The 13,360-nt window shown below is 36.7% G+C and overlaps 1 protein-coding gene across 2 annotated transcripts in view; it reads left to right on the top strand.

The window, feature by feature from the left end:
- Positions 1-13,360, top strand: part of PTPRN2 (protein tyrosine phosphatase receptor type N2) — a 4,238,418-nt gene that overhangs the window by 4,022,054 nt on the left and 203,004 nt on the right. For both annotated transcript variants that reach the window (XM_044062029.1, XM_044062028.1), the window contains exon 19: positions 1,112-1,278. In XM_044062029.1, the coding sequence (XP_043917964.1) occupies positions 1,112-1,278 (167 nt within the window). The remainder of the gene's footprint in view (positions 1-1,111; positions 1,279-13,360) is intronic.

The raw sequence follows: 13,360 nt of genomic DNA, 5'->3' as shown, positions 1-13,360 counted from the left end.
CACACACACACACACACACATATGCACATGCACACACACACACACACACATGCACGCGCACACATAAATAAATAAAAATGGGAGGTCAGCCATTTTGGATTGTATACCAACTATGAGCTGATGCCGGAACATAAGCATAACCATAAACCAATGGATGGGAAATTAGAATTTCCCCCTGGGTCTGGCCCCATGTCTCTGACAGACACAGGCAGGCAGTAATGCCCAAGCTAATGTACCACACAGAACCTCTAGAAACTTTCTAAGTAACATACTGCCTCCTAAAAAATACCCATGAAACACAGGGAAATAATTGAGTTGGATTGCACAGCTACACTTAAAAAGGTCCTGCTGGTCGTTTGCTTAGTATAGACCTATGAACTTACAATATTTTAAAGTAGCTGTGTTTTATGGATTTTAAAAAAAAATTTAATGTGTTTAATTAAACAGTACTTTATCTTTCAAATGTAAACATATTGACATCTCACGTTTAGAATGCCAGTCTTCTGATCAGTTGATAAACTGAGTTCTAGCCATTTTAGGTATTAAGTGTTCCTTCTATAAAATGAAACCCCCTTTAAAAACAAAACTGAATACTACAGTTTTCAGACACTGCTTATTGCTTATTTATTACTGTGGAAATGATTTTGGTTGCCTTTGTTTTTCTGATATAGTTCCATGTTATGTTATGTAGAATGTCAAACCATTTTGAGTTATGTGTTACTTGTTTGCTTTATCAATTCTGCTGAAACTGAATATGCAGGCCAGCATTAGGAATGGACATAGGCTTGTGAAGTGTGGTTTGTCAAAGCAGGCCTTTGTTTTTATTCCGCTATGATCACTTTCTGATCATATTGTTAGTTTATGGAGTATGAAGGGCAGATTCACAGGTCATGATACTGCATGCCACATGAAGAAGAAAAACAGTGCATACCTAGCATATGTCACTGCAAAATATCTTACTGGATAATATTGTTGCGCACCTGTCTCTGCATGCACTAATAACATTTACATGTTTCCTTTTAACACTACCTTAATATATGCTGATGCAGTTATACTGATTTTATAGCAAATGTCAATATACTGTAAGTATACTCTTTTCTTGTCCTTCTAGGTAAACTTAGTCTCCGAGCACATCTGGTGTGAGGATTTCCTTGTAAGGAGTTTCTACCTTAAAAATGTGCAGAGCAATGAGACACGCACAGTGACACAATTCCACTTCCTTAGCTGGCGTGACAAGTCTGTCCCTCCTTCTACTAGGTCACTGCTAGACTTCCGCAGGTACGGATGATAAGTGTAATATTTTTTAAATATTTTTTTTTGCTGAACATGATTTGTGCTCCATAGCATGCAAGCAGTTGTTCTATACATTTTCTTTGCCTTAACATCTATCAGAATTATGTTTATTCTACCTCTGAAAATATTACACAGTTTATATTAAGTGTGAGTAATAAAATAAAAATTAGAGTACAGAGTCATGAGGAAAGAAATAAAATTAATATATACATAGCATACTGCAAGTGTACTTATATTTAGGATGTAATGATTCTAGTGATGTGCATTTTGGCCTTCTAGGGCTTAACCTGTTTCACTACACTTTTGCTGTCCTCTATAGTGTCAATTGGCTTTTAATGGTTAAAAGCGTCTGTACTGAAATGGAAAGAATGCTTGTCCATGTCCAAATGGATCCAAATAGTGCTTCTGTTACCTTGCAGAATCAATTTGAATAAAAGATACAGACTGTGCTGAAACAGAGAGAAATAGGATAACACAGCAATAGAGATGTCTCAACTCAGATGACCTATGCAGGATGTACTAATTATAAATATACTGTTATAATTTCCATTCTTGCAACAATATGTTCACACAGCAGGATAGTATGTGTGTTTTTCATTTCATGGCAGATTGTTTCTTAAAAAGAAAACAAAACTGCAGCTTTAATTGTTTCCATTTATGTCAAAACTATTTTAAAATAGTGCAAAAATGCAAATCTTAATGCAGCTATAAAGTAATACACTAGCTTGAAACCAGTCATTCTTCCTGAAATAATAAAACAATTTAAAAACATGTCACAAAGAAAAGAGTTTACAAATACTTTCAGCAAGATAAAAATTACTAAATGTATGATGTACGCCAGAGACCACTAAATATTGGTCAGCTGCACTGAATAGATATAGAACTTCATCTGTATTTAGAGACAAACTTTGTATCCTGATTTAAAAATAGGGTTGACATAATGTATCTGGAAAGTATTTTTAAGTACTTCAGGTAACAAAAAAAAAAAAAAAAAAACTGGTTGTATATTAATATAACTCCATCCAAGCAAACAAGCTGATACATATTTGAAGGCCATATTTATCCTCTATTACTTTGACTTTGCATTTACCCATCAAATCAGGCCACCTGCCATGATTTGTTCCTCAAATATCATTGACCATATTACATACTGAAGCCCATTGCAGGTAATATTCTGACTAATGGTGTTGGTAACATCACTGTAAATTTCTGTCAAAGGAAAAGTGTAGATGTAACTGTATATATCTATTGTAGACTACATTTATATCTTAAATACAGACAGGGGTATACAGTGGCTGACTTAATTACTTAGAAAGCAAATTGCTGCTTTCCTAAAATCCTGTGTGCATCCTTAAACATTTTGCTGTTACTGAAAAAACATTCAGTGTGTGACATGCGATGATTAATAGTCTGAAGATCGTGCAACATTATGCAGTATAATAACTGTTAACATAACTTGTGGTGCAGCGTGTCCCAGAAAAAAGGCCTGCAATGACTGCAGAGTATCTTAGATATGCAACACTCTCTGTTAGAATGACTGGGCCACCCAGTAGGAAACACAGACATCTATGGTGAAGAAAGTTTCATAGTTCACTTACCCTAGCTGTATTCTGAGCAATGCATTACCTGCTGTAGGACTCTGCACTAGCTTGTGAGTCATGCACTGAGTATGTCTAATTAAATAGTTCTTGAGCCCAGTGGGAGCACATTTACACTTTAAAGAAAGACTGCTAAGCTAAAAGATAATTAGTGTCACGTGTAAGGGCTTTGCTTCAAACATAAATTATGCTATCATTTCTTGCTGTGTGCAGTGGCATTTACTAACATCGTTCACATTTAAAGTGGACGCACTCTTATTTTGCCAGCTAATTAGCAGTTGCCAGTGTCATTTTTGTGATGTTGCAGCTAGTAATATGAGCCCAGTTGCATAGTCACAAAAGTGATCATTGGAAACTGTAACTTTGCAGCAGGGATAATGTGGAAACCCTTTTGCTCAGCCGCTAACAACCTCTGACCTTTGCTTGCTGATGTTTTGCATGGTGGCTCCTTTTTTCACTTTGTGAAATAAGGACTGGTTTGTATTGATCACTGCCTATTCTTCTTGGGTAATTTTTTTCTGTGCATTTTTATTAAAATGATCAAAAAACATGCTTTTATGACAGACTACGCTATCATATTTAGTGTGTAGCACATTGCTGGAAAGCAGCAATGAATTTGTAAAACAATATCCATTCCATGCTCATTTCCTTTTGTATTGCTCTTTTAATAATATTTCATTAATTTTGAATGTCTATCAAGGATATTTTTACATGTGTACAATCAGTATATGAGTGGGGCTTACAATCCTGTGAGTGTTGGATGCAGTTTGTAATATTAAGGCATAGCTGGTACTTATGTGTATTTCTGAGGAAGCACTTTACCACCAGTTTTTCAAACTATATACGATTTAGCCATAGAGTCACATTTTTACTCACAGTTTTTTCCTTTTTTTCTTTTATGATTCATCACAGTGATAATGCCATCATATCTTAACAAACACTGAACAAATATTATTTTAAAAGTGAAATCAGTGAGTATTCATCTTGCATGAAGAGGAAAACAAATATTTAATCCATTCTGTTGAATTAGATATTCTATCCTAGCAGATTTTAATTTACCCAAGCTTCTGTAAGTTTGCATTTATATTTGTTTTACAGGACTGCAGCTCTAATGCAGTTTCATTTTAGAACTGCTCTTTAACAGAATACAACTGCTTTTTTTGCTAGCATACCCACTTGATTTCTATCTCCTTAAATTGCCATATGCCTTCCTCCATTTGTAATCATGTTGGCTTAGGCTGCTTCATTTAATAACCTGGTCTTCAGGTTAGACAGCTCAAAGCAAACTAAAGTTGCTAGTATGTTAAAGGATGGCCTGGCTTGTATGTTCTCCCTTGCTTTGGATTTGCACATGTCCAGCAAAATAGGTCATCTGTCCTGATCTGTCCTTTACACCTCAGTGGGCCAACTTTGTGTTTAGTTTTCTCATATTTTTTATTTAATTTAGCTTCCTAATATGTTTTTATTTAACCATATTTATCACTGCCATGTTTTTATATACATTATATCATTTTATCATTCAGGAAGGTTTTCTAATGGTTTTAGTCTCAGTGGAATAATACAAAATGTTTCACTTGCTGCCAGACATTAGCTGAACTAGGTCTCACACAGTTGCATACAAGTGGATTTTGGATAGTCTTGGTGGTCTTTCAATTTTATGATGGTATCTTTAGTGATAATCCTCTATTTTTTATAACAAAATTATATAATAACTGTATATGATCTGTCTACAGTTTTTCTACTATGTAAACCTAATAATTCATCATATTTGAACTGTATAACTTAAGTTTCTTTGCACAGTTTAGGTTCCACTTTGAAATGCTGACTTCCTGAAAGTTGACGCTTCAGCAGAACCCAAAAAAAAAAAAAAAAACGGAAAATAAAAAGATGAAAAACTCTCTTACAAACCCTGCATACCTCTTAAAATTATATACACCAACTCCATGGGCGCCATTAGTAGAAGCAGGGAGAAAGGGAATCTTTGCTGGTGCAGTTTCAAACTGTGCACTAGCAATGATTTCCTGTGGAGAAAAGTGCTTTGCCTTATGTCATTTGACTTCTTTTTCCTCAGGGAATTTCTCCTTCAGATTGTGTGGGGAAGCCCTGTTTATTGCCTCTGAGCCCAGGTTATGACTGAAAAGGGACTTTTAACATTCCACCTACCTAGTTACCAAATAGTAAATAAATAAATAAATAAATAAAATATTCCCCTAACTAGCCTGACAGAAGCACATGATTTAAGAATGCATATGTTCTCTGCTAGTTTCTGTTCATACTGAACATAACAGAATTACTTAAAGCAAAGGCTGCTACATTTAGCACACCTTGTTAGGAGGTGATTTACTGAGAAACTGCAATGAGACTACACTTACACCTGTCAATGAAATCTAGCTGTTGGGTAATACAAATTCCACTGCTTTTGCAGTGAGTGCATATGAATATCAAATGCACATCTTACATGAAGTCATTTTCTGCAGAGACAGATAACATAATGCAGGCAAAATAAATAAACAGAACATAACTGAGACTGTATGTAAAGTTAGTTTATATTCTTTTCCTGATCAGGATGGCCCTGAGATTAGGAAGTATCTCAATGAATCTTGTGCTGTTTGCCAAGAAATTACTTTTGTAAGAAACACTGCAGAAGATCACTTTGGGGATGGAATTTGTTTTTAATGAACTAAAGTGATATTTATCTTTTTAATGATACATATTAGATTGCACATATTCTGCAGCATGTTAAACCATAACATTTCAAGGAATAATCCATACCACCACCGCTGTGTAGATGACTCATTTATTCAAAGAGTTGTTCAGTTAGTTCCCAAAGAAGACTCTGGCGCTTCTGCCTGTATATAAAAAACTGTGTTTTTCTGCAGAGGGGAATGCAAAAACCCAGTTCCCTTTCAAAGTACAGAAAACTGTTTGGCTAAACACCATAAGAATTACTCCAACTTAGGACAAAGTTTTAGCTTACTGCCCTTTAAATTAGTTTTTACTTTACACCATGTTCAGGGATGTGTTCCAGTCCAGCTTTTGTTGATGCCTGCCACATTTTATTCATTTCTAAAATTCTAAACCTTTATATTTACATTTAAAAAATGTCATGTCCATACTTTCATATCACACAAATTCCAAGGAAAACAATATTATTTATTAGTCTGCTAAACGTTTCCTTCACATAACAGGTACCACACAAAAAATCTTGACATAACATTTTTTCTCATAAAAACATGGTGCTGTTTTTTCTTTATTTAACTGTTGCTTACTGTAACATTACAGGATTTATTAAGCTACAGAAAGTAATTTCATTAAAACAGTTCACAAAACAACAATAAAGGGAAAATAACATTTACTTGGTAATGTACTGAGGAGTTAATGGAAAGAAACCATGAACTGTAGTATAGTGTACTCAATAAGCTGGCCTGCAGAAGAAAGACTGCGTGTGTATGTAATATTCCCAGGTATTGGACCTACATTAAGGCATATAGTCCCACTCATTCCATCCCATTCATCCAAGTGTTTTGCACTGTTTTAGAATTCCCTGTACTATTACATTTTACCAAGAATTCAGATAACAGATTCTGCCTTTGAACTATTATCTTTGTGAAGAAATATATGTCCGTACATGAAGATTGATCTGTACCCATGTTTCCTGCAATTTTCAAAGCTATTCTGTTGCATTTACCTGTTAGTGACTTACCTAGTCATGTTATGCCAACATCTCTTATTTTTATTGCCATTGAACAAAGGCTAAAACCTACCCCTCATATGTCACACTCTCCATCCTAATTACTTTCCTTTGCACTGTCTCCAGTACAGTGATCACCCTTTCCCTATAGAGCTGTAAGAACTGCACAGAGTACTTAGATCATGACCTGACTAGTGCCTATTTTTGGGTTCATCACTTTTGGCTACAAACCTTAGAGTTTTTATAGCTAGCCTTTCGCATTATGCCTGGCAGTTAGGTTTTCTGCAATAAAAAAAAGAGTTCTACTTTTTCGTTGTTCTGAATGTTCAGCTTGACTTCTTGAAGTATATATTCTGCAGCTTGGTTTCACTTCTCCAGTTATAACATTGTATGCTTGGATTATGGCAAAGTGAAGCTACTATAATTTAATTTTAAACCATTTCTGCATTCATCTTAAGGCTAAGTCTTCCTCTGGCAGCTGCCTGTCAAACATGGTAAAACATCTCCCCCATTGGCTACACCAAGCATTGTTGTTGTCTGTGAAGAGATTGATACACTTTCCATTCTCTGCATGTTGTCAGATAAAAATATGTTAATGCAAGACTTGAGTCAAATCTCTGCAAGATGCATTGTGTCGTCCTATTAGCATGTTACTTTTTAATATCTTTCATACCTTTTGCCCTATGTTCCCTGTTTTTAGCCATTTTTCTGTGGAATAATGCATAATTCTTCCATGCCTATCCCTGGAATCTTACAAGGAGACTATTATAGGACCATATCAGAGGCTTTACTGAAATCTACACTGATAAGACCCAAAGTCTGTCTATATTTCTCCTGTTTCAGTCATAGAACTTGGTCAGATTAGTGTAATAGCAATTACAAAAAAGAAATCCATCAGGGCACTTAGTGAGAAGCGTATTCAACATCAGGTTTCCCATAAGCCATTGCTTCATCATTTCCATAATTTTGACCACTGTTTAAGTCAGGACAATTGACTTGTAATTTTCTGGACTGCTCCTGTCTCCACCTTTGTAGAAAGGTACCATAACTGCTTGCCTCTGTACCTCTGGGACTACACTCTTCCTAAAGGAGCTGTTGTGTACTTCTATCTGACATTGTAGCAAAAAAACAGCAGCTGTTATTTAGGATAATGATTACATTATATCATATTTGCTTAACAGCAGAATAACACAATAAGCCAATGCAGTCTGCCTTTTAAAAGCAATTAACATTCTGCTACCCCCCATCCCTACCTTTCCCCAACTCTTTTTCCACCCACCCCATGCCATCCTCAATGTCTGTGTGTATTCTTCGTGCAGAACCCATTCTGGTAATTGACTCTGTAGGTCCACAACCTTCTGTATGAGGTAGAACTTTTGGAGATGAAGAGAGTAGATGATGCCAACAGTCTGTTGATAGTCCCTCCTTCTACGTCTCTACATCCTGCTCCAAAGACCCATTTGCATCTCTTTGATATGATCTTATTCTTCACCATCATGTCCACCCTGTCTCATCTGGTCTCATGTGAGAGCACTTCTAACTTCTCTAGTCTCTGGTTGGTTTTCTCCATCAACGTGACATTGATTTTTCTGTTGGTTTATCTCTGAATTCCTTCCAGCAGCCTAATTTCCCTTCACTTGCATGACTTCCAGATCTGAATTCAGTAATTAAGTTGTGTTCTGGCTGAGGCCTTTAAGAGAGGGAGCTTTTGGCTTGTGGAACCTATTCCTCAGAGGAGACAGCCTAGCATTATGTTTACTGCCGGTACTTCTCTGTCTCACACACTACTACTAGTGGTCCAGTTCAGGTGTTATCACCATCCCTAGATCCTGTTCCTTCTCTGCTGACATCAGTCCCACCCCTACCTGGCTGATACTTTACACTACTGTTCTTGTAGCCCAAGTGCATTACTTTACATTTGTTTACATTGACTCTCAAATGACACATTATTGCCCACTTGTTTTCAAATTATTCTGTAGATTTCTTACCCATCCTCCATTTCTGTACTTATCTGTGTGACAGCAGTACCGAGATCGATAGACTTCTCTGTTCTCTGAGATGTGTCTGAAGCAAATGCTGTAAATAGTTTTGGACTGAGGACAGACATCTTGTAGTATTGCAATAGTTTCACTAATTCATGCTATTGTCTCTTTCAATACAGACTTCTATGTCTTATCATTCAACCATACATCTATCAAATTCCTAATTCTTTGTCCTTCCACCAGCCTCTCCAGTTTTCTTACTACTTCCTACCTGGGATTGAGTCAAAGACCTTGCAGAAGTACAGTTAGACTGTTTCTACAGGGACTCCCATTCATATAACTGGGTCTGCCAGGACGCTGTCAGATTAGTTGGGTCCAGCCTGGTCACTTTCTTTATCGTATGTTAGGCCGATTATTGTTCTTTCTACTTCTTCCTTTGTTATATCTTGATTTCTTCATCCTACCCCTGCTGCACATACACAGATTGATAGCATAACTACCCCAGGGCGCATACTTACTAATGAATGAAGCAACATATTTATTTAGAATTCTCACAGGTTCTGCATTTTATTATATGCAGCCTCAATAAATCCTGTCCAAGACCTCAGTTGCTGTGGATTTGGTAATGATTTGTTGTCAAAAGGTGTAGGTGATGGTTTAAGCTATATTCTTGGAACCTTATATGGTTTATTAGGGGTAAAGAAAACTGTCAAGTCAAAGAAGGAGACTTTCTGTGCATTGGTAACAATATGGTGTTAGGGTAACTAATAAATGCTGACAGATAAAGGTGATAGCAACTGTATCAGTCCCGAAAGTGAAGGCTAGGGTGTTGGTGGAGCAATGAACTACAAATAACATGTTGACTCAAAGATGTTCTGACAAACTATCAGGTGATTTACCAGGATATTGCCCATCCTGTTCTCAGCATGGCCAAAGAAGTGCTGATCTCAAAAGAAGTCACTGTGACAATTAAACAGTTGTGCAGTGACAAAATCTTAGAGTACAGGTGATCTAGCTGGAAGTGCTGAAGGTTCTAAGTATTGCTGGAGTATGATGATTGTTACAGATTTTCAATGAGTTATTAAAGCAGAGGACAGTAAACTATCACTGACAAATTGGGTTGGTGGATCCCATTCAAACAAAGTGGAGAGCTAATCCAAGTTGTAAAGGTCTTGTGCTTCATTCCATGTGCCGGAAAGACCGTTTTATCAGACTGGATATAGGAGAAGCAGTGAGGAATTTGTTCTGGCCATGGAACTGTGGCTCATCTTTCTAAAGCTTGGTCAGGTATTGGAAGAGCTGTGGGGGTTTGCTTGTGCAGTCATCTTCCTTTTTGTAGACCTGGACAAAGCATATGATTGCATAACCTGGAATATCTTGTGGAAGGAGCTACAACTGTTTCTGGCCCCTGGGGCCACTGCTGTTTTTCATTTGGTACCTGTATTTCTGGAGACTGAGACTTTTCTTGTTATTCTTGCCATGAAATCAAATCTATTCAGGGGAGCCCTAGGACTTTGTGAATGATGTAGCTAGTCTCCCAGCCTATTCATGGCTCTCAAGATGCAGCTGAGGTAAGGAAAATGTAATGTTTGAAGAGGTGAGGGTTACTTGTTTGTAGTTTGCAGACAACGTGGTACTTTTGGCTTCAGGATACCATATACTGGAGTGTCTCACTGCTGAGTGTAAAGCAGTTGGTAAAAAAAATTAGCACCTCAAAATCATAGGGCATGACTTTTCACTGGAATAGAATAGACTTTGTACTTCAGGTGAAAAGGCATCTACCTTAAGTGAAGAAACTCAAGTTTAAATTTGGGGTCATATTTATGACCGAGGATAAAGAGAGATGGTGCAGCAATGGCAACGCTGCAGGCATTGAACCAAGTTATGATGATGAACTTAGAGCTTAGTCATTGCAAACAGCATTCAGTTGACCTGTCAGTCTGTGTCTCCTCCTTACATATGGGTGGAAGAATTGGGTAGTGATGGAAAATATGATATTGCAGGCATAAACAGTGGATGGAGGTACTGAAGCAGAGTGACTGGGTCCACCCTGTTTAAAAGAGTGGGTTCCTTATATATATATATATATATATATATATATATATATATATGTTTGGTCAAAGTGTAATCTTTTTTTTATTCTAATTAAATTAGCGAATTAAATGCATATCAAAAAGAATGAGCAGAAGGCAAGTTTTTCTCAAATACCACTATGCTCCATGGTTAAGTAGGGACACAAGAGCCCTACTAAAGTCAAAAGACAAGGCCTGGAAGCAATGGAAACAAGACAACTATGATCTTACCAAACAAAATTACAAACAACTTGGGAATCTAGCCAAAAAACAAACCAAACTAGACAAACAAAATTACTTTCTACGCCTACAAAACAAATACTCAAGAAATCCCCAAAAATTCTGGCATAGCATTAACTCCTTACTAAAACCTGGTAAAATTGCTACCCCTACCCCTACCTCTCCCAGTAACAACAGCAAAGATCTAGCCTCCCAACTTAACTACCATTTCATTAACTCAATACAAACTCTGTCCACCCAACTATCTAACGCTGATAACCCACCAACCACAACCACAGATATGCTTCCAAATAACCCTAACAATAGACTGTTCTTCTCTCTTTCACCTGTTCCTACATCTAAAATTAAAAAACTCCTCCTCGCCCTAAAACCAACTATACTTGCAGCAGATGGCATACCTGCTAACTTTCTGAAAATAGCAGCTGACTCCCTATCATATCCAGTCTGAATCCTCATAAACAGGTCCATTCAGGAAGCTTATGTACCACTACTATGGAAAATATCCTACATTGAGGGCGGAGCCTAGATGGCAAACAGATAAGCAGCATTTTTTTAGAGCTCCACAAAACAGTACTAGAAAACAGGGAAAATTATTTTCATTAACCCGAAATAGAAAAAAAATGGTACTTACGTATTATCGCAACCAGATTGCGAGCAGGACAAGCGGTTGTTTTTCAAGCCGTACTCCTGCCTAAATATGTACTCAAAGTTTAACAGGAAAAAGTAACACTCCTTACTATTTCTGTGTAACTGTCTTGCCGATATATAGAACTATTTTTGCTATTTTTTTTTTTTTTTTTTTTTTTTTTGGGAGAGTAGTCAGGTGGACAGACAAGGAGCCATGAGTGTTGTAACTGTAATGACTTCTCGCCGCTCATCAATGGTAGCTGTTTGAACCAAAAACTTTGTAAGTGCATGACATGAGTTAGGGGCTAAAATTGGTGGTGAAATCTGTCATCGTAAGCTTACCTCTCAACTGTGCACAGAAAATTCTGTACAGTAGTCACCATATCAGTGAGGAATGGTTAACGTTCAAATGCCGTAGCCTTCCTAACATTTATGTCACTACTAATATTTTTTTAAATAACTAACTTAATAACGGCAGTCTCATAAAAATCTATGTCCACTGTTATGCATTTTTTCCGTTCCGTTTACGGCTTTCTGGGGAATTTGTGAAGAAAGCAGGTGACGCATTTGTCCAAACAATATTACACCACGCCCAAGGCATATGATGGTCTGATCATGTAAAAATGAAAACAGTTTACCTACAAACATTTACAGACCACATAATGAAATGGATTATACTTAAAAGACATAGATAGACTGATATCAGACTGATATCATGCGGTAAAAGTGGGAATTACAATCGGAGGTAGTGAGTCTGTTATTTGGTTGCGATAATACGTAAGTACCAAAAAAATATTAAGGAACTTAAGAACTACAACTCTACCAAATTTCAAGAAATAGTATTGAGTTTTTCCTGTCAAAATATTCTGGAGAACAACACAGCTGTTTGGTAATGGCCAGTTTAAAGAATTCTCACTCAGAAACCACTCTGAAGAAGGAGATACAACTGATGTCTTCCACATTACATGAACTGTCATTGAAAATGGATAGATTCACTCATAATTTGGAAAGTCTCAAGGAAAACTGCCAAAAGCAAACAGATGCACTAAAAGAAATACTGCAGCAACAACAAAGTAAATTACTTGATATGGAGACATCACTAAATGACATAGATAGAAGACTCAAAGAAGAGGAAAATCAGACATAATTCTTACTTCACCAAAATAACTGGCTACTTAATAAAGTGGGTGATTTAGAGACTAGGGAGAGGAGAACTAATATAAGAATATTTGGCCTTCCAGAAAAAAACTGAGGGAGAAGACATCATCACCTTTTTGAATTCCTGGGTTCTGAAGTGCTTGATTTAAAAGAGGGATTATCAAATGGAATAGAAAGAGCTCACAGAGCCATAGGAAAATCTATACCCTCTTCACCTAATGCACCACCAAGATCAATTGTGGTAAAGTTCCCGTCCTTCTTGGATAAAGAGCTCATTTTAAAAACAGCCTGGAGAAAAAGTCTCATAACATATAAACAGAGTCAGATCAGATTTGACAATGATTATTCTGCAAAAGTGTTAGAAACAAGGGAAAAAAACTTGGCCATTAGTGAAAGTTCTCAAACAAAATAAAATAAAAGCACAGATGGTATATCCTGCTAAAATCAGAATTTTCTATTCAAATGACTTGAGAACCTTTAACAACATTGAAGAAGCTTCTACCTTCATCAAGAATAATAATATCATCACAATTCCTGAAGAAATGGACTGGACTGTTTCCACCAACTTGAAAAGATCTCCAGAAAAACATACTTGGTCTGATGTAAGGAAAAAGAAACAAATAACTGATTATAAAACCAAGCAGTCTTCCAAATCTCTCAAAGAATCAACAAAGATATAGACTTCTGGACTTTACATCA

The sequence above is a fragment of the Protopterus annectens genome, chromosome 2.part1 (assembly GCF_019279795.1).
Source record: "Protopterus annectens isolate FY-2018-M chromosome 2.part1, PAN1.0, whole genome shotgun sequence".
Taxonomy (NCBI): Eukaryota; Metazoa; Chordata; order Ceratodontiformes; family Protopteridae; genus Protopterus; species Protopterus annectens.
Note: the sequence above shows the minus strand (reverse complement) of the source record. Positions and strands in the feature narration are given on the sequence as shown.